Source organism: Phacochoerus africanus, chromosome 4, assembly GCF_016906955.1.
Source record: "Phacochoerus africanus isolate WHEZ1 chromosome 4, ROS_Pafr_v1, whole genome shotgun sequence".
In the NCBI taxonomy this organism is placed as follows: Eukaryota; Metazoa; Chordata; class Mammalia; order Artiodactyla; family Suidae; genus Phacochoerus; species Phacochoerus africanus.
In genome coordinates this window covers 72,620,644-72,642,223 of record NC_062547.1, presented here as the reverse complement: position 1 = coordinate 72,642,223, position 21,580 = coordinate 72,620,644, and the positions used below count along the sequence as shown (strand labels likewise).

At 47.7% G+C, this 21,580-nt stretch overlaps 1 protein-coding gene across 1 annotated transcript in view; it reads right to left on the bottom strand.

Annotated features, from left to right (window-relative positions):
* Window positions 1–405: 405 nt before the first annotated feature.
* C3 (complement C3) overlaps window positions 406–21,580 on the bottom strand; it is a 39,345-nt gene continuing 18,170 nt past the window's right edge. Inside the window, exons 20-41 of the mRNA XM_047777333.1 lie at window positions 18,885–19,027; window positions 18,583–18,795; window positions 16,155–16,221; window positions 15,973–16,059; window positions 14,883–15,086; window positions 14,295–14,370; window positions 13,837–13,996; window positions 12,741–12,839; window positions 9,548–9,704; window positions 7,688–7,851; window positions 6,456–6,614; window positions 6,254–6,313; window positions 6,046–6,136; window positions 5,874–5,925; window positions 4,075–4,162; window positions 3,871–3,960; window positions 2,195–2,300; window positions 1,922–2,011; window positions 1,635–1,718; window positions 905–988; window positions 677–812; window positions 406–593 (exon numbers count right to left, since the gene is read on the bottom strand). Coding sequence (XP_047633289.1) covers window positions 452–593; window positions 677–812; window positions 905–988; window positions 1,635–1,718; window positions 1,922–2,011; window positions 2,195–2,300; window positions 3,871–3,960; window positions 4,075–4,162; window positions 5,874–5,925; window positions 6,046–6,136; window positions 6,254–6,313; window positions 6,456–6,614; window positions 7,688–7,851; window positions 9,548–9,704; window positions 12,741–12,839; window positions 13,837–13,996; window positions 14,295–14,370; window positions 14,883–15,086; window positions 15,973–16,059; window positions 16,155–16,221; window positions 18,583–18,795; window positions 18,885–19,027 — 2,552 coding nt within the window. The 3' untranslated portion in view covers window positions 406–451. The remainder of the gene's footprint in view (window positions 594–676; window positions 813–904; window positions 989–1,634; window positions 1,719–1,921; window positions 2,012–2,194; window positions 2,301–3,870; window positions 3,961–4,074; window positions 4,163–5,873; window positions 5,926–6,045; window positions 6,137–6,253; window positions 6,314–6,455; window positions 6,615–7,687; window positions 7,852–9,547; window positions 9,705–12,740; window positions 12,840–13,836; window positions 13,997–14,294; window positions 14,371–14,882; window positions 15,087–15,972; window positions 16,060–16,154; window positions 16,222–18,582; window positions 18,796–18,884; window positions 19,028–21,580) is intronic.

Here is a 21,580-nt window from a genome sequence, read left to right as displayed (position 1 = left end):
GAGAGGGTGAAGATTCAGCTGAGACTATTGGGAAAAGCTCAGGTGAGGATGAAATAAGGAGGTAGGTAAGCAAGGTGGTGAAAGCTCAGGTGAAGGGACAGTGAGCTGCTGGGGAGGATGCAGGTGAGAATGCAAATGAGAATTTGGGTAAGGATGAGGGTGCATGGGAGATGCAGGGGAAGCTGCAGATGTACTGCCCACTAGGTGCAGGTAAGGCAGGTACATGCATTTGAGGCGAGGAAGCCGGGTGAACTGCTGGAGGGGATGAAGTGGGAAGCAGGTGGAGTTTCAGTAGGATGAACCTGAGCTGTGGGTGAGGCAGTGGCGGGATCACAGCTGCCTCTTTTCCCCTCTCAAAGACCAAAAAAAAAAAAAAAAAAAGACCTTCAGATGTGGGGGGAAATGTGAAAGATAACTGGAGCTTTATTGGGTAGACTGTGGGGGAGTGGCATCAGTTGGGGCAACCAAAGACGACCATGTTCTCAGAGAAGTTGGCCAGGTCCTGGCACTGTTTCTGGTTCTCCTCATCTTGGCATACATCAGCATCAGGCCACAGCTCCACCCAGGTGTCCTTCCCAATGATGTAGCTGATGCTGGGGGAAAGGGAGACAGGTCAGGAGGGGGAGGGGAGGGGCGGGGGGGGGCGGCCTCACATAGGTGCAGGGCGGGCACTCACTTGGGTTTCTCTCCCCACAGGTCGGAGGAGACTCCCCACACAAGGTAGTGTCCCCCCTCCTTTAGTTTGAGGGCTTCTCTACATTTGATGTGGCTGATGAACCTGCGCTCCTGTCCAACCTGCACTTCATCGGAGCCTGGAGGGGAGGGAAAGGGAAGCTGAGCTGGTGGGGGGGAGAGGGAGACAGAGGGGGAGGCCGAAAGAGAGCAAACAGAGCACCGGGTTCACCTGATTTGATGATCTGCTCGATGACCATGATGTAATCGTCAAAGTCATCTGACAGCTCCTTCTTGAGAAGTCTGGTCTTGTACACTGTTGAGGGCAAGGAGGACAGCGTGGGTCCTGGGCTGGGTTGACCCTGGGGCGCCCTCACCTGGGCCTATGGCTCCTCTCGAGCAGACACATGCAGGATCAGAGCCAGGCACCCTCCAGTTCCTGTCTGCCTCCCCACCTCCACCCCGAACACACACAGCCACACCCCCAGCCATGCACACAATTACACAGCTGTCCACAACCACCGCCGTATACACCTCGACAGCCACTCCTCTCCACTGAGACCTACAGTCATCCTCTCATATAACCAAGACAATGATGCACAAACACAGCTACAGTCCGAAAGGCAGCCAAGCACACAAACTAGAGCCGCTCACCACAACAGTCACAAGCACAACGACAGCTACTCCCACAATCACCATCTCAGACAAATGCGGCTCCCCACCACACAGCCATGTACACAACCATAGCCACTCACAACCACCTTCTCTCACACACTCCCACATACCCATCCCACTCATGACCAGGGTTCCTCGTGCAATCACGGCCTCTCACAACACAAAACATACACACACAGACACACACACCAGTCATCCACAACCACAGCCACATGCAGCCATGACCACACCTGCCAGCACACCTGTTGTGCACATATGTCACGCATGCGTGGACCCCACCCCCTCACCATAGTCCACGCCGGGCTCGCAGGCCCTGTCCAGCCGGTCGTCCAGGGTGACCTCCTCTTCGTCATGGTGCATGAAGCAGTTCTCTGCGCGGGGGGGGGGGGGGGGGTGGATGGATGGGGGACGTGGTCTAAGTTTAGTTTCTTTTTCAGCGCCCACCACCCATGGGTATGGCCAGCCCCCGGCCCAGAGCTCTCGGGTCACACACTGTCCCCGCCCTCCCTGGGAGCGGGGGTGGGGGTGGGGTCTCAAGTGGGCGTGGCCACCCTCCTAGCGCCTGCGCACCCACCCTCAGCACAGCGACACATTTCTTTGTGGCAGAGTTTGTTCAGCATCCCGTCCTCCTTCTCCGGGTGGTAGAACCGGGTGCAAGACTCATCTGTGGGCAGAAGTGATGGGGAGGGGTCAGCCTTCCGTCCCACCGACAACACCTGGGGGTTCAAGTTCCCAACTCCAGTCCATCAGACTTGTGGACACTGGGTCCCCAACCCTGGTACCCTCAGGGCCCTAACTCCCAGATCCGTGGGACCCTAGGACCCCAGGCTCTGGGATGACTGCTCACCCAGGTTGTAATAGGAGTACACCTTGACTGACCCAGGCTGTATAAGCCCCACATTAAAGTACTGGTGAACTTTGAAGGATATACAGTCCTCCAGGGTGTGTGAGATCTGGGAAGAGAGAAGAAGCTGATCAGGAGGGCAACATGGGAGGAAATCCAGCATGGGGTCCTGAGGGTTGGGGCAGTGGTGGAGAAACTGAGGGACCAAGAATGGATATGAATGGGGAAGATGGGGAGGGGGTAGGAATCTTTGCAAAAGGATTAATGAGCAGCTCAACAAATTCCTTTTTTTTTCCTCCAAGGCTCATGGCTAGATTACACTTCTCAGCCTGTTTTCAGTTCTGTGTGACCATGGGATTGCGTTCTGGCCCATAATTGCTGTCTATGTCCTGATACATATTCTATGGCTAACAAGACAGCATGAGATTTCTGAAAGTTGCTAAATGAGTACCTCTTAAAAGTTCTCACCACTCATACACATTATAACTATGTGAGGTTCTGGATGTAACTATGTTTATTGTGGTAATCATTTTCCAATATATATACACATCAAATCATTATACCGTACACCTGAAACCTACACAATTTTACATGCCAATTAAATCACAATAAAGCTGGACAAAATAAAAGGAAGGGAAGGAAGGAAACAGATATACATACATATGTACATACACCTATGTATATGTGAGAGATGTATATTTGGAGGAAAAGGCTAACAATCAGTGAATTTGGGTCAAGGGTATATGGTGCTCCTTCACTGTGCTCTGAAACTTGGAAGGTTGAAATTATAAAAGTTGAAAAGTACAAAAAAATTAAAATACAAAAAAGATTAAAAAAAAACCCATCTCCTGCACAATCTGCTCTTCTTCTAGAAAGACTGGATCCAGCAGAGGATTCCAAAATCCTAGGGATTATAGAATCTCGAGATGGAAGGTACTTGGACCCCTGAGTGACCTCATGAAACAGAAGGCCTCCCTCATCCCCTCCCATACCAACTGGACTTTACATGAACGAGAAATCCAAGTCTCTTATGTTGAAACCCTTATGTTCTTGGGGGGTTTTATTATAGTAGCTACTGTTACTTATGCTGACTAATACAGGGTGAGGGTCACTGAGGGTATTGGGAGTTAGCAGGGAAGATATGAAGATGGGGGATGGAGAGAAATAAGCAGGACAGGGAAGGAAGCTCAAATCATGTTAGAGATAAAGAGAGCAAGAGAAAGCTAGATGGAGAGAAATTAAGAAGGGAGAAGTGCTAGAGGTTGGGGAGCAAGGGAAGTCCTTTCTCTCTACTGGACACTTTTTTTTTTTGAAACCATATATATATATATTTTAACCCCATGATGGTTTAGGACTCTAATGAGAAGAAGTTGGAGGAAGCAAGTGAAAAATCAGGTTGGAACATGAGTGGTCCAAAGGTGAGACGCTATAGAAGATGAGTTGAACACTTTGTTACCCAGGTTGACCACCTTGTTGATCACTTGCTGACCTGGGATGACTACCTTGTTGACCCAGGTTGACCACCTTGTTGACCTAGGTCAACCACTTTGTTTTCCATGCCCCTTCCTCCCATGTCCAGCAGCACAGATCCTGTATCCCCCAGCCCAGAGCTGGTCTGACCCACAGACAAAGGCTAGTGGAGTGGAGAAGGTAAGGTAAGATATCAAAGGAAGCCTTACCTTGTCCAGGTAGATGATGAGGGTGTTTTTGTTGGAGAGGGCTTTGTTCAGCTCATACTTAGAGATGTATCTGTCCACACCAGTGCTCAGCTGGGAAAGAGTGGGGCTTGTGAAAATCCCTCCCGTATCCCCCTCCCTCCAGCTTCTTCCAGACCCCAGGCTCCTTCCCATGGATCCCAGCTCCTGAGCCCAAGACCTTCATACCAGTTTGAGGTCTTCAGTATCAGGAGAGAAGCCAGTCATCATGGATATATCCAGGATTGACATAGTGGCATCCTGGTTTCCAAGGTACCTGGATGGGGCAGGGGGAGAGGGGTTGGGCCCCAGGGTGGGGATCAGTGCCTGGACAAGGGAGTTGTATCTAGATCTCACATAGCAGCATAGAAAGATGTTATACTTTAGGAAACACTTTCCCAAAAGGAATAAAGAAAAGGTAGCATAATGGTCAAGGTGATTAATTGCTCAGGTTCTAGAGTCCAACTGCTTGGGTTCAAATCCCAGCTCTGTGTAATATTTGATGAGTCACTTGACCTCTTTGTGCCTCAATTCTAGAAAATGAAGATAAGAATGTGGCCGGGTCTCACTTTGTATGATTCTGTTACCATGGTCTAGGTCAATAATATCCCCTAGCACTATGGTTCAGGTTTCTTTTTTCTTCTCTTTTTCTTTCTTTTCTTTTTTTTTTTTTTTTTTGTCATGCAGTGACTTGACGTGGTATCTCAGTTTGCAGACCAGGGATTGAACCTAGGCTGCAGCAGTCAAAGAGCCAAATTCTAACCACTAGGCCACCAGGGAACTCTCACCATGGTTCAGATTTCACGGTATATCACTTGTGAGTAATTGCATAAAGTACAAATCTTGTTGCTAGCTCATCACTCCACTAATCACTACGTAAATAACAGATGCACATCACAGCCAAGGACCAATCACTTTACTTCTTTCAAAGTCCATCAGTGACAGGTCCCTGAGCATCATTATTCAGTTCACACTCAGGCAGCAAAGCGTGTAGTTGTGTTACTTCTCAGTCTTACAGTGAAAAAACCATGTGGCCTTTTATGAAAATGGATACCTGAAAAAGGGAATTTGTCCACAAAGATAAAAGTGCAGCAACGAAATGAGGAGCGATAACACTGGCAGTAAAATTTGAATAGAACATAAATGGAGTTAGAGAAAAAATTAGCAGACCTCGGGGAGGTTGGCCCAGCTGCCTTTTGCGAGACTAGCTCTGTGGCTGGAGGAACTTAGTGAGGCAAACTTAGCAACATAAAGGAGGAAAGTGGTTGTGACAAGGAGGATGTCGATGTCCCAGAGGATGTGACACTGGCAAGAACCATGACACTGAAGGGACTCTTGGTTATTTCCTTGACACTGGAAACTCAAAGGCATAAATGGTGGAAGCTGACTCAAACTTGGAAGGGAACATGACAATTCACGATGGCATAAAAAGATGCTGGCTTGAAATCATAAGTTATACAAAGAGAAGAAAGGGGGCACTGTCCCAACCACAGTGCTTTGTTTGTTTGTTTGTTTTTGTCGTTTTAGGGCCGCACTTGTGGCATGTGGAGGTGCCCAGGCTAGGGGTTGATTTGGAGCTACAGCTGCCGGCCTACACCACAGCCACAGCAACACTGGATCTGAACCGCGTCTGCGATCTACATCCCAGTGTACTCAACAAATATTCATCTCACTACACTTGCATTTCTCTAGGCCTTTGTAACTGGTGGGAGGAGAGTTTTTGATGTTGTGATCCAAACTCTTAAAGGTCATGAAATAATTGTAACTTCATAGATAAGATCGATTGGCACAGCCTCAGCTTACATGGTCATTGCCAGTCTCGCAATGCCATGCATCATGAGAACCTCTCTGCCTCCTGTGGGTACTTAGCACAGGACCAGATGCAAAATACACTCGCAGAAAGCATTAGGCATCACAGTTGTTATTTGTAAGAAGTCTTGCCAGAGACAGAGGATGGCCAGGATGAACCCCAATGAGCCATCTCTTACCTGGTACAGATGTCAAGGACCATGGAGCTCTTGGCTTCCTGAGGCTTCTTGACTAGAAACACAGAAGACAAAAGGGTGGGAGGGGGAAGTTCCTGGGTTCTGATCCAGGAAGGAGGAAGACCTTAGAATGGCATGGGGAGGGGTCGATAGATAGGGTCTGTACACCTTTTACCTGGTTCAGGGGCTGGATGTATGGAAACCGTGAGGTCGAACTTCTTGCAGGTGGTTTTGCCTTTGGTCTTGGCGTGGTACATGGTCACCACCTGGTGAGATGGGAAGGGAGACAAGGTGTCAGCCCACTTGACTTGGGGAGGAAAGGGTGCCTCGGGGGAGTCTAGGAAAGGCAGTGGGTCCAGCAGGTGCGGGTCCTCGTTTCTTACCGACAAGGTGCCTTGCCCTTTCCCTTCAGCTGTTAATGTGAATCTCTCATTTTCTTTTGTCTGCAAGGAGTGGGGAGAGAGAAGAGAAAGCATTAGGAACCAAGCCTTCCCCTGGCTGTGATGGTCTTTTGCCCTCCCTTCTGCCTCCCTGCAAATTCACATGGAGGTTGAAAATGATGAGGGTTTGGTCAGGTGGCTGTACCTCTTCTGACCGCAGAAGGCTAGCAGATTCCCAGAGGATACGATGCCTGACTGGAGAGCTGCGGCTGGGCAGGTGGATGGACACATCCAGGTTCAGATCCTTGTGATCAGGGACATCCTTCTGGTATTGGGCCAAGGCTTGGAACACCATGAAAGTGGCCTATTACCCATGACAGAGAAAGAGGGTGAATCTGGGCAACAAGAAAATTGTTAGACCCCACTGAGGGATGAAGAGTCTCAGATCAGAGCTGGGGCCCTGAAACTGTGGCCTTGAACCCACCCATTGTGGCCTTCAAGAACAAGATCGAGGGTTGTTGGCTACTGAGGACATGTTCTAGAACTCTCTGAGTGAGAGGGGTTCAGACAAGAGCTTGGAGACATGGGGAACATGTCTAGAATTCTCCAGAAAGGGCAGACATAAGACTGAAAGTCTAGCCACACTGAGAAAGTAGTCTAGACCCGTCTAGAGGAGAGGGTCTAAGACAAGAGTTTAGAAGTGCTGGGAATATGTCTAGAACCCACTCATGAAAAAAGAGTAAAGTTGGGAACACTGAGCATCTGATCTAGAATCCCAAACACTGAGAATGTGATTGAGACCCCAGTAGAAAGAAAGGGGGTTAAACTGGAGCTCGAGGATGCTGGAGTTTGCGGCTAAAGAACCCATGGTCTAGAACCCATGGGCTAGAATAGCTGAGACCCTTTTCTAGAACCCACAGTAAGACAGGGTAATATTGAGAGCCTGAAGGAGCTGAGAACATGGTCTAGAACCCACAAGTGAGAGAAAGAAGCTTGGATAATGGCCCAGAACAACTAAAAATCCAGTCTAGAACCTACCAATGAGACAAGGTAACATTGGGGGTCTGGTGAGATGAACAGGATCTAGAACCTACCAGTGAGACAGGATAAGATAGGGAACCTGGTGGAACTGGGGAACCAGGGGGAGAGAGAGGCTCACATCTGAACCTGAGCCCTGAGAACATGACCTAGATGTCAAGAGGGAAAGAGAGGCTCAGAACACAGCTTGGAGCACTCAGAATGTAGTCTAGATCCAGAGATGGGTTTATAAGGGGGGAAAAAAAGATTTCTCAACTTCATTCCAACCATCCTGGCTCAAGGGACAGAAGACCTACCTCTCTTGGTCTCAGTGCCTACTCCAGAAGGCTAGTGGGAGGCCAGAAGAGGTTGGGATGCAGGTGCCTGGGGTGGAGGTGGGGTGGGGATGGGGCTACTTGCCTGGGTAGATCCGTAGCCACCTCCGTAGTATCTCTGCTCATTGAGCCAGCGCACAATAGGAGGGACAGAGTCAAAGTCTTTGAGTACCAGCAGAGCCAAGAGGGCGTAGGATGTGGCCTCCACGTTGTAGAGCTTCTGGCCAGGTTCCTCCCAGCGGTTCCTTTCTGCAGAGAGAACCCCCACTCTCAATGCTCACTACTCTGTCCAGACTGTAAATAGCTCAGAGAAAGCTCAGAAAAAAAATAAAAGACTCATACTGGACTTGGTTTTCAAGTGTCCTGGCCCACATTCAAGACCCTCAATCTGCTGTCTTCTGCCTTGCTCTCTTCCCTCATCAACCCTCACTCCTCCATTTGAATTCTCAACTGCAGCCCCACTGCAGGAGATTCCCTAAACTTGCTCTTTTTTTTTAAACCTATGAGCCTTTGCATATTCTGTTCCCTCTACTTGGAGCAATTTTTCTCCATCTACCTGTGGTTAATTCTCACCCCGCACAACTGAGCTTCAATGGCACCCTAAGAGGAAGCGAGGCCCTTCTTCCTCCTATCCATTAAAGCATCCTGTGCTTCTACTATCCCAATGCTATAATGTTCTACAGTAATCTATTAATTCATTTTTCCCCCCTCAACTGAGGTGTGAGGCCATAATGGGAAGGGCTGCGCTGTATTCACTGTATGTCACAAGTGCCTAAGAAAATACTGATGGCAGAGGCTGTCACTAAGAATCATACCCTCCTCTTCCTGGGCACAGAGTTGGACTACATCTCCCAGATGCCTTTGCAGGTAGGTATGGCCACATAACTAAGCTTTGACCAATGGTATGTGCACAGCAATGATGGGACCCCTTCCATGTTTGGTCCACCTCCCTTGCACAGTCTTCCTGACTATTTCCCCCTCAGCTTACATGGGTGGATTCTGAGCGGCAGAGCTATGAAAAGATAGAGGCCTAGATCTCTGCATCTCTGTGTGGAGGAGAGCTGGCCACCACCAATAAATTATTCTTGTGTTAAATGACTTTTGTATATGTTACATTCCATTACTTGAGATATGTCACATCAGTGAGTGCAAACATGATACAGTGTCATCAGCTGGGACCAAAAATTAAGCACTCACTCTGTGCTAGGCACTGTGCTAAGTTCCCTATGCTTTCAGATAATGATAATAGTTTTAACAATATTGAAGGTGGAGTTCCCTTTGTGGCTCAGCAGTTAATGAATCTGACTAGGATCCATGAGGATTCAGGTTCAATCCCTGGCCTTGCTCAGTGGGTTAAGGATCTGGCATTTCCAGATAGGTTGCATACATGGCTTGGATCCTGCATTGCTGTGCTGTGGCATAGGCCAGCAGCTGTGGCTCCAATTTAACCCCTAGCCTGGGAACTTCCATATGCGGCAGGTGTGGCCCTAAAAAGACAAAAAATAAAATAAAATTAAAGGCACTAATGGTATCAGTGACAGAGCTCTTACTGTGTGCTAGACTCTCTTCTACTTGCATTATACATTTAATCTTCATGACCACCCTGCGATGTAGGTATTAAGATGAGGAAACTAAGGTCCAGAGAAGTTAAATGACTTGTCCAAGGTCAGGCAGTGAGAAAGTGGCTGAGTGGGGTTTCGGTTTCAGTCTGCCTGAGGTCAGAGCCCATGTTCTTAATGACACCTCACTGCTGTCATGAATTATGCAGTGAGCCTTCCTGTGTGGTTTACAATGAGAGCTTTTCACCCCGTAGAGCCATCCAGCCCAGCTCCACTTGGAGCTGCGCATCCCAGTGCAGCTTAGAGCCATGCATCCCAGCTTGAGAGGACCACCCTCAAACCCTAGCCATGCACCCCCTTCTTTATCTCTCCAGGCTGCCTCTTACCTTTGGCTGTGCTCAGAAGTTTGTTGAGGAAGGGCTTATCCAGCTTGTCAGATAGAGCCAGGGCATAACCAGCAATGGCCACAGTATATGGTCTTTTTAATTCTAGGTAGTAGTCTGCGAGGAAGTCGCTTGCCTTATTGATGCTGCGCAACAGGCTCTATGAGAAAGAGGATTGGGTATTCTGATCAAGTGGGCGTTGCTGCCACAGAGAACTAGTAAGGATCACACAAGCATCACTTCCTGGGCTCCAGGATGGTATCTGTCCTTGGGACCTGCCTTGGATCTACTACCTATTTTTGAAGCTTTCTCATTGTGAGCTGCTTTGTTGCTGAGTACCTACTATGTGCTGGCAGCGGGGATGGGGGGGGCAGTCTGTATACCCCATGGTGTGCTGGTGAATGTTTAACAATCAGCTCTCCAATGGAGGCATGGGGTTGGGGGAGGGGTGCTCCTTTATGCATCACCAATTACTGTGGTGTAAAAATTCCACCATGGTCAGTTTTAAGCTACCAATGTGAAGTCCCTGAACATGGAGTGGGGTAGAGATGCCCCCCGTAGGCACTCGTGAGCTAGTGTGAGCCAGATTCAGCTCACCAAGGGAACACTTCTTATCTGAGAGTAATCATCATCATAGCTAGCTCTTACTATGTCCCAGGCATATACTTGCTCACTTAATCTCATAATATACTATGAGGTAGGTATTATTTTCATCATTATCCTCCTGTCAGAGAGAAATGCTGTGATCCAGAAAGATGGGGGTTGGGGGAAAACATAATTTGAAGGGTTTGTCATTTCCATGATGTCAATATTATCATGGCTGCTTTCAATCCATCAATCAACCCACATCATTGAATGTAGATTTGGGAAGAGATGGGCAGTAGTTCAACATTACATAATATTTCCACCATACAAGTACAATACACATAAATTCTCAAAAGAAACATGATAAAAGATAGCAAAATGTTTAGGAAGTGATACATTTTAAGTGTTTATTACCTGCGTTTTTACTTTTTTTTTTGTCCTTTTTTAAAAAATCTTTTTTGTCTTTTTAGGGCTGCACCTGAGGCTTATGGAGGTTCCCAGGCCAGGGGTCTAATTGGAGCTACAGCTGCCAGTCTACACCACAGCCACAGCACCGCCAGATCTGAGCCGCATCTGCGACCTACACCACAGCTCATGGCAACGCTGGATTCTTAACCCACTGAGCCAGGCCAGGGATTGAACCCGTAACCTCATGGTTCCTAGTCAGATTAGTTTCCACTGCGTCACGACAGGAACTCCTATTTTTACTGTTTAATGTTTACAGTTTTTCAGTGTAAGTTTATAATTTAATTTAATCACGATCATGTTTAACAGCCAGCTTGCAAATTCCTGGAAATTTAACAATTGGTTTTACAGATTTTACACAGCTGGGTTCAGCATACTCCTGATTTAAATGCCAGCAGTCGGGTTCCACAGCCTATGCCATACTTCATTATAATATGTGTAGTAAAAAATGTTATGTTACAGTAGAAATGATCCTTTTGCCTGCCCAGGAATCTCTTCTACATCTGTCCATGACTGTTGTTAGAACACCTCACTTCCACTCACATGGCCACACCAGAAGCGCACATATTTGCCCACTAAGACCTACTGCCTCCCTCAGCTGATTGGTCCACAGGTGATCACCTGACCCACGGTGAGCCAATCAGAATCTGTCACTGAGAGTCTGCTGCTGGTGCTTTGGTCTATTTACCCAAGGAAGACAGTTTGGCCAGGCAGGCCGGATGGCCAGGAAAGTTGAATTATTAGGCAAGAAGGGAAGGAAAGATATGGGAGGACGTGAAAAACGAAGCATTCTGGCAGAGTCCCTGAGGACACTTTTATCGTTGCACTTGATAAATTCTTGGATCCCTAAAATAAATACCCTATTTTTGCATAATCTGGGTCACACTTGTGTTCCATCTAGGACAATGCAGAGAGTCCTAAACAATACAAAGACCACCATACCCGTTTTACAGATGTACACATTAAGGCCTTGCAAGGGAAGGGGCCTGAGAGTCAGGCTTTGAAGTCACTTCTCTCTGACACCCCCACCCCTACCCCGTGCCTAGTCCTAGTGTTGTCTCATTTCTACTATAATTTCTCTCAAATCTTCCAGGTTGGAACCAGGAAGGCCTGGGCCCTTTTGGGCATTAAAGGCAACGGCCCCTCCCCTCCATCCCTTTTCTGGGGTTCTGAGGAGGTAGAAGCAGCTGGCTGAAGATGAGAGCCTGAGGTTCCCCTGTAGGGAAGCTAAAGTCAAGCAACCCAGCCTCAAAATCCCAGGGAAAAGCAGATGGAGTGATTACAGATTCTCCAGAGCCTGTCTTTCCAAACTTCTCTGCTTCAGAACCAAAGCCAGAGGAAAAGGGGACAGTGAATAGTCAACATTTTAAATCCCTTCCCTTTTGGGATCATGGACTCCTTAAAAAAAATACCCTGAAAGACCCTCTAAACTAAGGAAATGGTCTTGAGGATTTTTTTCTCCTCTTTTTAAGCTCTGTGTCTTGAGTTTTCTCTAGGAAAGCAGCAAGGAGACATGTGGAGGAGTGCTGTGGAAAGCAAACTGAGAGGACTTCTGCTGAAATTGGCTATAACTCTCTAGAAATGGGAGAACAGGCGGAAAGGACCTGATCTTTGATCTCTCTGTGCCTCAATTTTCTCTCTCTCTCTCTTTTTTTTTTTTGTCTTTTTAGGGCTGCACCTACAGCATATGGAGGTTCCCAGGCTAGGGGTTAAATAGGAGCTATAGTTGCCAGCCTATACCACAGCAACACAGGATCCGAGCCTCGTCTGTGATCTACACCACAGCTCACAGCAACGCCAGATCCTTAACCCACTGAGCAAGGCCAGGGATCAAACCTGTGTCCCCATGGCTACTAGTCAGATTCATTTATGCTGAGCCATGATGGGAGCTCCAGTTTTCTCTTCTAAAAACTGGGGATAATAAGGGTAGCCTGTCTCTTGGGCTGCTACAAGGGTTACAGGACTTAAACATGTGAAGCTTTTAGGTGAGTATCTTAGTTAATGGCTCGATAAATGTTAGGTACTCTTATGGCCACTGTGATGGTGGTTGTCACACTGGGAGGACTGGAAATGGCCCCAAAGCCATACCTCACCTGATGTGTCCTGAGCAGGGGAGGGGAGGAAGGGAGAGGCAAGGGACACTTACATTGACCTGTGGTTCGCAGATGTCTTTAGCCTCCTGCAGCGCGATGAGAACAAAGGCTGTCAGGGACACATCTTTCTCCTCAGTGTTCTTGAAGCCACCCTAGAGGGGAAGCAGGAAGCCCAGAGGGGGTGAACATCATGTCCCCACATGCCCACCACCCCCCTGTAGGATCAGCAGGTCAAGGCAGGTCTGGGTCTCTCCCCAGGGTCTCCCCAGGAGGGCCAAGCTCTTTAGTATCCATTCATTCATTCTGCAAATGTTGCTGGAGCTGTGGATAAGATGGTGGGAGAAAACCAGACCCCAGCCCAGCCCTCATGGAGCTCCCTGTCTAGTAAGGGAGACAGACATGAGCCAACCAGGTCATCCACAGATATATAATTACAAACTGATGAGTGCTGTGCAGGAGAAGTGGAGACGGCATTGAGAATGGACAGTGGGAGTGTGACTCAGTCGTGGAAAAGTGTCTCTGAGGGGTGACAGATGGAACCACAATCTGAAGAGTGAGTAGGAGTCAACTCTCAAAGAGGGCAGGGGTTAGCAGGGCAGGCAGCAGAAAAAGCATGTTCAAAGGCCCTGTGGCTGGACAAAGCAAGGCTTCTAGCAGTCCAGGTAGAGTGTAAAGGGGGGCAGGAGAAAGCTGTGTGAAAGCCAGCAAGGTCAGGCTAAGGCAGCAACTCTCCAACTTCAGCACACACCAGCATCAGCAGAGATGTGTGTATATGTGTGTTAAAGCTCCAATTTCTAGACATTGCCCCTAATGTTTCTGATTCAGTGCCTCTGGAGTCCATCCTGAAAATGTGTATTTTTAACAAGTTTGCAGGTGGTGCTGATGCTGCTGGCTTGGGGACCACACTTTGAGGACCACGGCTCTAAGCAGCTCTGTGACCTGGGAACTTTCCTTTTGCACCGGATCCTGCAAGTCTTTGGTTTTTGCAATGGAGGAGTGGCACTCCCAGCTCCCTTATCCCCTGTCCCCTGGCACAATGGATTGGGCCATGGGTGGATGGTGGAGTCTTCCTCCCACCCCCCCACTCCGCCAACCTGTGATGCTCAGATGCCCCTCTCCCCCTGCCTGCTCTGAGTCCCTTCCTCTTACAATCATTTCTTGGTGTATCACGGGCCCATTCTCCTCGAAGACTCCATCAGGCTTCTGCTTCTCCAGGATCAGCCATTTGACGGCCCCACAGAGGACCTGGGAGTCGATGGCGATGAGGTTGGTTGCCATAGCGAAGACTTTGACCACATAGGCTGTCAGCCTGCGGACACAGAGCATGAGCCAATTGGCTCTGGGATCCGAAGACTGCATCCCAGCCAAGCAATGAACAGAGAGAGGCGGGGCCTGGCCCGGTCCGCCCAGTTTCTCTTCCCCAAACTCAGGACCCGGTGTGGCATGCAGGCCACTCATCTGGCTGGTGCTTTGACTCCGTGAGTAGAGGGGTCCAGTCGCACGGGGCTGTGTGGGTGAAGCCAATCTAGACCACCTGAGGCCGGGATCCAGGCCCTGCTCAGGGAGGTGCAAGGCTAAGGATGGGCAAGCAGATCTTGGAGACTCACCAGGTGCTGGACGGCCGGCCCTGGAAGGCGGCAAAGGCTGAGTTCTTTTGTCTGAAGGCCAGTTGCTGGGTGTACCCTGCCGAGAAGGGAGAAGTGTCAACAGAGGCTGAGTGGAGGGGGTGGCTACCATGGGTAGGCCAGGGAGGGGAGGGGCTTAGAAAGAGGATAAAGATTCTGTGAGAGGTGGGACAGGGGTCCAGAGAAGAAAGAGGGGGCTCTGAGCAGGGGACAAGTTTGGGGTGGGGAAGGGGAGCTTAAAGTAGAAAGTGGGAGGATCAGATAGAGGAAGGGAAAGGAATTCTTGGAGGAGAGAGGGTTCAGAGACAGAAGGGCTCTCAAAATGGGGCAAGAAGGCCTCAGTGGTGGGGGGGACTCAGAGAGGAGCAAGGGGGTGGTCTCAGAGGAGGGGCGGGGCCCCTGGTTGGAGGGGGCTCAGAGGGGCGGTGCCTATAGAGGGGCGGAGTCTCTGGTTGGAGAGGGCTCAGAGGGGCGGGGCCTCTAGAGGGGCGGGGCCTCTGGTTGGAGGGGGCTCGGAAGGGCGGGGTCTCAGGGGCCTAGACAGCTCAGAGGAGGAGGTGTGGCATATACCCTTCTTGATGAGCTCCAAGGCTTCCTGCCTCTTCTCCAGGCCGAACTTCTCCCACTGTTCGGTGCTGTCCAGGTAGTGCACAGCGATGACTGTGGGCGTCATGCCGATCATGTTCTGCTCCCCACAGCCGGAGGGGGTTTGGATGAGGTGCTTCAGCCGGTCCCCGTCGATGGCATCCTCTACCATCTGGGCCACCGGGGTCCCTGCAGCCAGACGGTAGGATGGCATTCAAGACCAGGGCTGCCCCCAGCATTTCCAGGCTCTGACCATCCAGGGCCAAAGGAGTCAGGGACAGCTGGAGGGTATGTGATGGGAGGAGCTGAGCAGCTGGAGGGGGATTCTGCATTTGCGGAGTGGTGGGGGTGAGCTTGTGCTTCACAGGGGATTTCCAGTCCCTGGTTCCTCTCGTTACACACCAGTGGTAACATAATTCCAGTAACAATAGTCAGGAATATTTATATTGTGCTTAATGCTATTTGCTAGGCTCTATTCTAAGAGAACACTGTATAGTATCTCATTTAATCCCACCCAACAACCCTTAGGTAACCATACTGTTATTTGCCCCCGTCACAGATGAGGGAACCAAGGGTCTCCTCCCAAAACTTTACACCTTACAGGTTGCAAGGTGCCTTTTCAGATCCTTCTTGTCCCTTCTTGCTCGAGTTCCCCATCCAGGGCAATCAGATCCAGAATTTCTGCTCTGGAACTATACTGCTTCTTATTTAAATTTCTTTATCAGAGCTACAATGATCTATCTTCTTTGCAGAACAGATACTGACTCACAGACTTTGAAAAACGTATGGTTTTCAAATGAGGCAGGGTGGGAGGAGAGGGGATGCGCTGGGGGTTAGGAATGGAAAGCCTATAAAATTGGGTTGTGGTGGTCGTCGTACAACTATAAATATAATAAATTCATTAAAAAATAATAAATTTCTTCATCAGCAAAAGCTATTGGCTGAACTAAATAGTGCCTGGAGCCTTCCTGAAGCAGATCAAAGAGAAGTTCTAGCTGAAGAGGAGGAGGGATGAGATGGAACTGGGCTCATGCCCCCCCAGCACAGTTCTGGGTCGAAGCCAAGGGCCTCTCACCTTGCAGGAGGATCTTGGTCTCTGACTCCGTGTCTGGGACTTGGTCGCTGAGATCCGCAGGTGGGATTTCCTCTCGTTGCACTCCGTCTGCCGGGAGAATGGGAGACACCCATGGCACCAGCCCCCTCCCACCCTACCCTGCCTCAACCACCCAGCCCTCACCCCTTCTGCGGCTGACTCACTTTGGCCCTTATGTTCTGGATCCAGTGTGCGAGTGACCACAGTTTTGTTGACTCTCATTCCTTCTGGCTGGATAGTGTTGGGGGCAGGGGGAGTCCCGTGAAGAAAAGGGCAGACAGACAGACAGCTGGTCAGTGAGGCATTGTTCTGGGGATTACTGTAGCATATGCACGATGGCATCCACTAGATCTTAGCTGTGTGACTGGAAGTCACTTACTTCACCTGTCTGTGCCTCAGCTCTCTTCCTTATAAAGACATAATATAAACATCTACCTCGTACCCATTGTTGTATAGATTAATAACAAAATTATAAGTTAATAATGACCCAACAAAATCTATAGAAATCTTCCTATGTGCCTAAAAGATTTCTTTACTGGGGTTAATTCATTTAATCCTCACAACGACTCAATGGGGTGGATACTGCTATTATCACTTCCATTTTCAAGATGGGGGAACTGGGGTACAGATGGATGAAGTCATTTGCCCAAGGTCACATAGCTAGTAGAACATAGTGTGGATTTGAACCTGAGAGTCTGGCTCCAGAGTCTGTTTTTAACCCAGTGCCTCTCAATAGGCTAACTAAAATAAAAATAAAAATTGTAAAATAAAACAAATAATCTAAAAGTAAAACAACATTTTCAAATAAACAAATGAGAATAAATAGTAAAGAAAAAAGAAATGAGGAGTTCCTGTTGTGACTCAAGGGTTAAGGATCTGGCGTTGCCATGAGCTGTGGTGTAGGTCACAAACTTGGCTCAGATATGGCATTGCTGTGGCTGTGACATAGGCCAATGGCTCCAATTCGACCCCTAGCCTGGGAACCTCCATATGCTGATGGTGTGGCCCTAAAAAGACACCCCCCAAAAAAGAAAGAAAAGAAAGAAAAATATGTGCCCCAAAATATATACTTTCACATATTTTTAATGGTTAATTTTATTCCAGAACAGTAAAGTAGTTGAAAAAAAAATACGAGTTTGCTTTTATTAAAGCCAATAAAGAAAAATTATAATAAATTCTGGTTTGGGTATAAACAAAATACTTCAATGGAAAATCACTCTGTCAATTTTAATACACTTGGTTTTCAATGTTTAAATATTTTTTCAGCTACTATAATGTTTTTGGGGAAAATTAACCATTTAAAAATACATACAGGCATATTTATGGAGCAACTCATTTTTCTCCTGCTTCAGGCTCCAGTATGGTTTGCCTTGACACTGTCAGATCCTGTCTCTATTTAAAATTTTGATATTGTTTGTTGTGAGGGTTTGGGGCATTAATTTTGATTTCTTAATGTATTGCATTACTTTTTTTTGTCTTTTTAGGGCTGCACTTACAGCACATGGAAGTTCCCAGGGTAGGAGTTGAATTGGAGCAGCAGCTGCTGGCTACACCATAACCACAGTAATGCCAGATCCAAGCTGCTTCTACGACCTACACCACAGCTCATGGCAATGCCAGATCCTTAACCCACTGAGCAGGGTCAGGGATCAAGCCCACATCCTCATGGATTCTAGTCAGAGCCACAACAGGAACTCTTGAATTAAATATTTTTGTTACCGCTAAGCCACAACAGGAACTCTTGAATTAAATATTTTTAATCTTGTTTATGATCTCACATTTTGCTTTAAAACGTTACTAAAAGATGATAATACTTTTATTTTTATTGATGATTTTATCTATTATATGTTTAATCATAGGACATGGAAAAGTAACTGTTAATGCATATTTTAAGGTAAGAATCATAGGTAGAAATAGACGTTTCCTATGTTCTAGCATTGTATATTATGGCTTTATAATATTTGTTCTGTGAAATATGCTTTCCCAAGATTTTTTTCTTTTTTTTCTTTTTTTTTTCTTTTTGCCTTTTTCTAGGGCCGCTCCCTCGGCACATGGAGGTTCCCAGGCTAGGGGTCTAATCGGAGCCGCAGTCGCTGGCCTACACCAGAGCCATAGCAACGTGGGATGTGAGCGGTGTCTGCGACCTACACCACAGCTCATGGCAATGCCAGATCCTTAACCCACTGAGCGAGGCCAGGGACCGAACCCAAAACCTCATGGTTCCAAGTCGGATTCGTTAACCACTGAGCCACAACGGGAACTCCTCCCAAGATTTTTAGTCAAGAGAAAACTCCTCTGCTGAAATGTGTTACGAAATGTCATATTTGACATTAAACTATATTTTAACGAAAAAATATCATTGATCGATCTCTGTTACTAAGCTTTGGAGTGTCCCCTAAAATTCCATGCCCAAGGAGAATGCCTCACTTGCCTCACCCTAATCCCAGCCCTGCTTCCAAACTTCCGGAACTCCTAAATTTTCTGAGAAGTACTCCGTATTCTTAGCCTGGGTCTCCAACCTGGGTTCACAGCACAGGAAGACAGGAGTCTTTCCTGAAGGAAAAGGGGCAGCAGGTACCCCCGAAGACTCACCACGACCTTCAGGGTCTTCTTGACACCATCACTGATGAAGTGGTTGTAGACGGCGGCCTTGACCTCCACCTCCTGGAGGCCAGTCTTCAAGGGCACAATGATGTAAGGCACAGGCACTGAGGACTTGGCTGGGACCGTTAGAGTCTGTTGGTGGCGCTTCTTGGCGGTGGCCAGGCTGCAGAAGGCTGGATTGTAGAGCAGTTCCACCCTGACCTGCCAGGAAGAGGGAGTATCAAGTCAGGAGAGTGTGCCATGGACCCTCCCTCCAACTCCCCATCATGCCTGTCACATTAGAGGCTCACCTTGAGATCCTCTGCCTCCCTGTAGTTATAGAGGATAGCTCGGATCTCCACTTGCTCATTGCGCACAACGGAGTAGGGGAGACGCAGGTCGATGAAGAAATCTTGCTTCACCACAACCTCATAGGGGTCAGCCACGCAGATCCCTGCCCAGGTGGAAACAGAACACAGAGAGTCAGTGGTAGGGGGCGGGGAGGGTGGACTGGATCCAAGTTCAGGTCCATGTTCCTGACCCTACCAATATCTCAGGGCTCACCCCTGACCACAAGAGCTGTCCCAAGCTCCGCCTGCCCTGGCAGAAGCCCAGAGACACAACATCATTAATAGTGATATCTTATAGGTGGTGGTGGTGGATGGGAGTTGCTGTGAGAGAAATTCTCATTTTCTTTGTAATGTTATTCATAGGTAAATATGCAGAAGGGAAGAAGGCAAGCATAACCGAAGGTTCTGATCTGTGCTCTCCAAAATGATGACCGTAAGTGGACCCTGGGCACTTGAAATGTGGCTAGCTCAGTTGAGAACTGGATTCCTACTTTTATTTCATTTTAGTTAACTCAGATTTCAACTTAAAAACCAGGAGTTCCCGTCGTGGCTCAGTGGTTAACGAATCCGACTAGGAACCATGAGGTTGCGGGTTCAATCCCTGGCCTCGCTCAGTGGGTTAAGGATCTGGTGTTGCCATGAATGGTGGTGTAGGTCACAGATGCAGCTCGGATCTGGTGTTGCTGTGGCTGTGGCGTAGGCCGGTGGCTGCAGCTCCAAGTGGACCCCTAGGCTGGGAACCTCCATATGCTGCAGGAGTGGCCCTAGAGAAGACAAAGAGACAAGAAAAAAAAAAAGAAAAAAGAAAAATCACTGTGCAGGAGTTCCCATTGCGGCTCAGTGGTTACGAATGCAATTAGTATCCATGAGGATATGGGTTCAATCCCTGGCCTTGCTTAGTGGGTTAAGGATGTGGCATTTCCTCAAGCTGCAGTGTAGGTCACAGACATGGCTCGGATCTGGTGTTGCTGTGGCTGTGGTGTAGGCCAGCAGCTGCAGCTCTGATTCAACCCCTAGCCTGGGAGCCTCCATATGCCGTGGGTGCAGCCCTAAAAAAAAAAATACCAGAAAACAAAAACAATGTGCATCGTGAATATACTAAAAACCACTGAATTGTACACTTTCAAAGGGTGACTTTTGTGGTATGTGAATTAGATCACAATTTTGTTTTATTTTACACTTTTTTGGCTGTGCACATGGCATGTGAAAGTTCTTGGGCCAGGGATTGAACCCATATTACAGCAGCAACCTGAGCCACAGCAGTGGCACAATGGATCCTTAACTGCTAGGCTACCAGAGAACTCCTGTATCTCAATTTTTAAGAGGATGCTTGATTCAGTGATTGGATAACTTTTTAAAGAATATTTACAGAGTTCCCATCGTGGCACAGTGGTTAACGAATCCGACTAAGAACCATGAGGTTGCGGGTTCGATCTCTGGCCTTGCTCAGTGGGTTAAGGATCTGGCGTTGCTGTGAGCTGTGGTGTAGGTTGCAGACATGGCTCTGGTGTAGGCCGGTGGCTACAGCTCCAATTAGACCCCTAGCCTGGGAATCTCCATGTGCCGCAGAAGCGGCCCTAGAAAAGTCAAAAAGACAAAAAAAAAAGAAAGAAAAAAGAATACTTACAACAACTTGGGTACACTTTCCTTTTTAACTGTAAATTTTATGGATGGTAATTACAGATCAAAGTATTTCTAATGAAAAGCTAACATTCTAATTGAGATATCAGTAAGTATAAAATACATGGCAGATTTTGAAGGCTTAGTACAAATAAAACTAAAAGATATCATCACAATTTTGAGATTATTAATAGCTTATTTTTAAATATTAATGGATTTATTATTGTAACAGTATCAGTGTGATAGTGGTTTTGCAAGTTTTTACAAAATGTTGAAATAATAATATTTTGGATATATTTGTTTGTTTTCTCTTTAGGGCTGCACCTGCAGCATGTGGAAGTTCCCAGGCTAGGGGCTGAATCTGAGCTGTCGCTGCCAGCCTACACTACAGTCACAGCAACACCAGCTTCCAGCCCCATCTGCGACCTATGCAAAGCTTGAGGTAGTGCCGGATCCTTAACACACTGAGCAAGGCCAGGAATCCAGCCCACATCCTCACAACACTAAGTTGGGTTCATAACCCATTGAGCCACAATGAGAACTCCTTGGATATATTTGGATTAAATAAAATGTATTATTAAAATTAATTGCACCTACCATCCCTTCTTTTTGGCTGCCCCTACAGCATGTGGAAGTTCCTGGGCCAAGGATCAAACCCACACCACAGCAGGGATGGGCTGCTGCAGTGATGATGCAGGATCCCTAACCCACTGTGCCACAAGGGAACTCACTCACCTATCCCTTTTTTACAGGGCTATCAGAAAATTTTAAATGATGTTCACAACCTGTATTATATTTCTAATGGACAGCACTGATTTACATTGTAAAAATTAGTAAAAATAAACCTTAACTAAATTGAAGTAGGGAAGGCCTGTAGAGGGAGCTCTAATGCTCCACCAAGCAAGTCAATTACCCCAAACAGGAAGATGTCAATTACAGATCCCAACAGGAAGAAGCATCAATTACAGACCCCAAAGGAAAGAGAAGTACCTTGCACTCCCAAATAGGAAGTGAAATTTACTGCAGCAGGAGGAAGG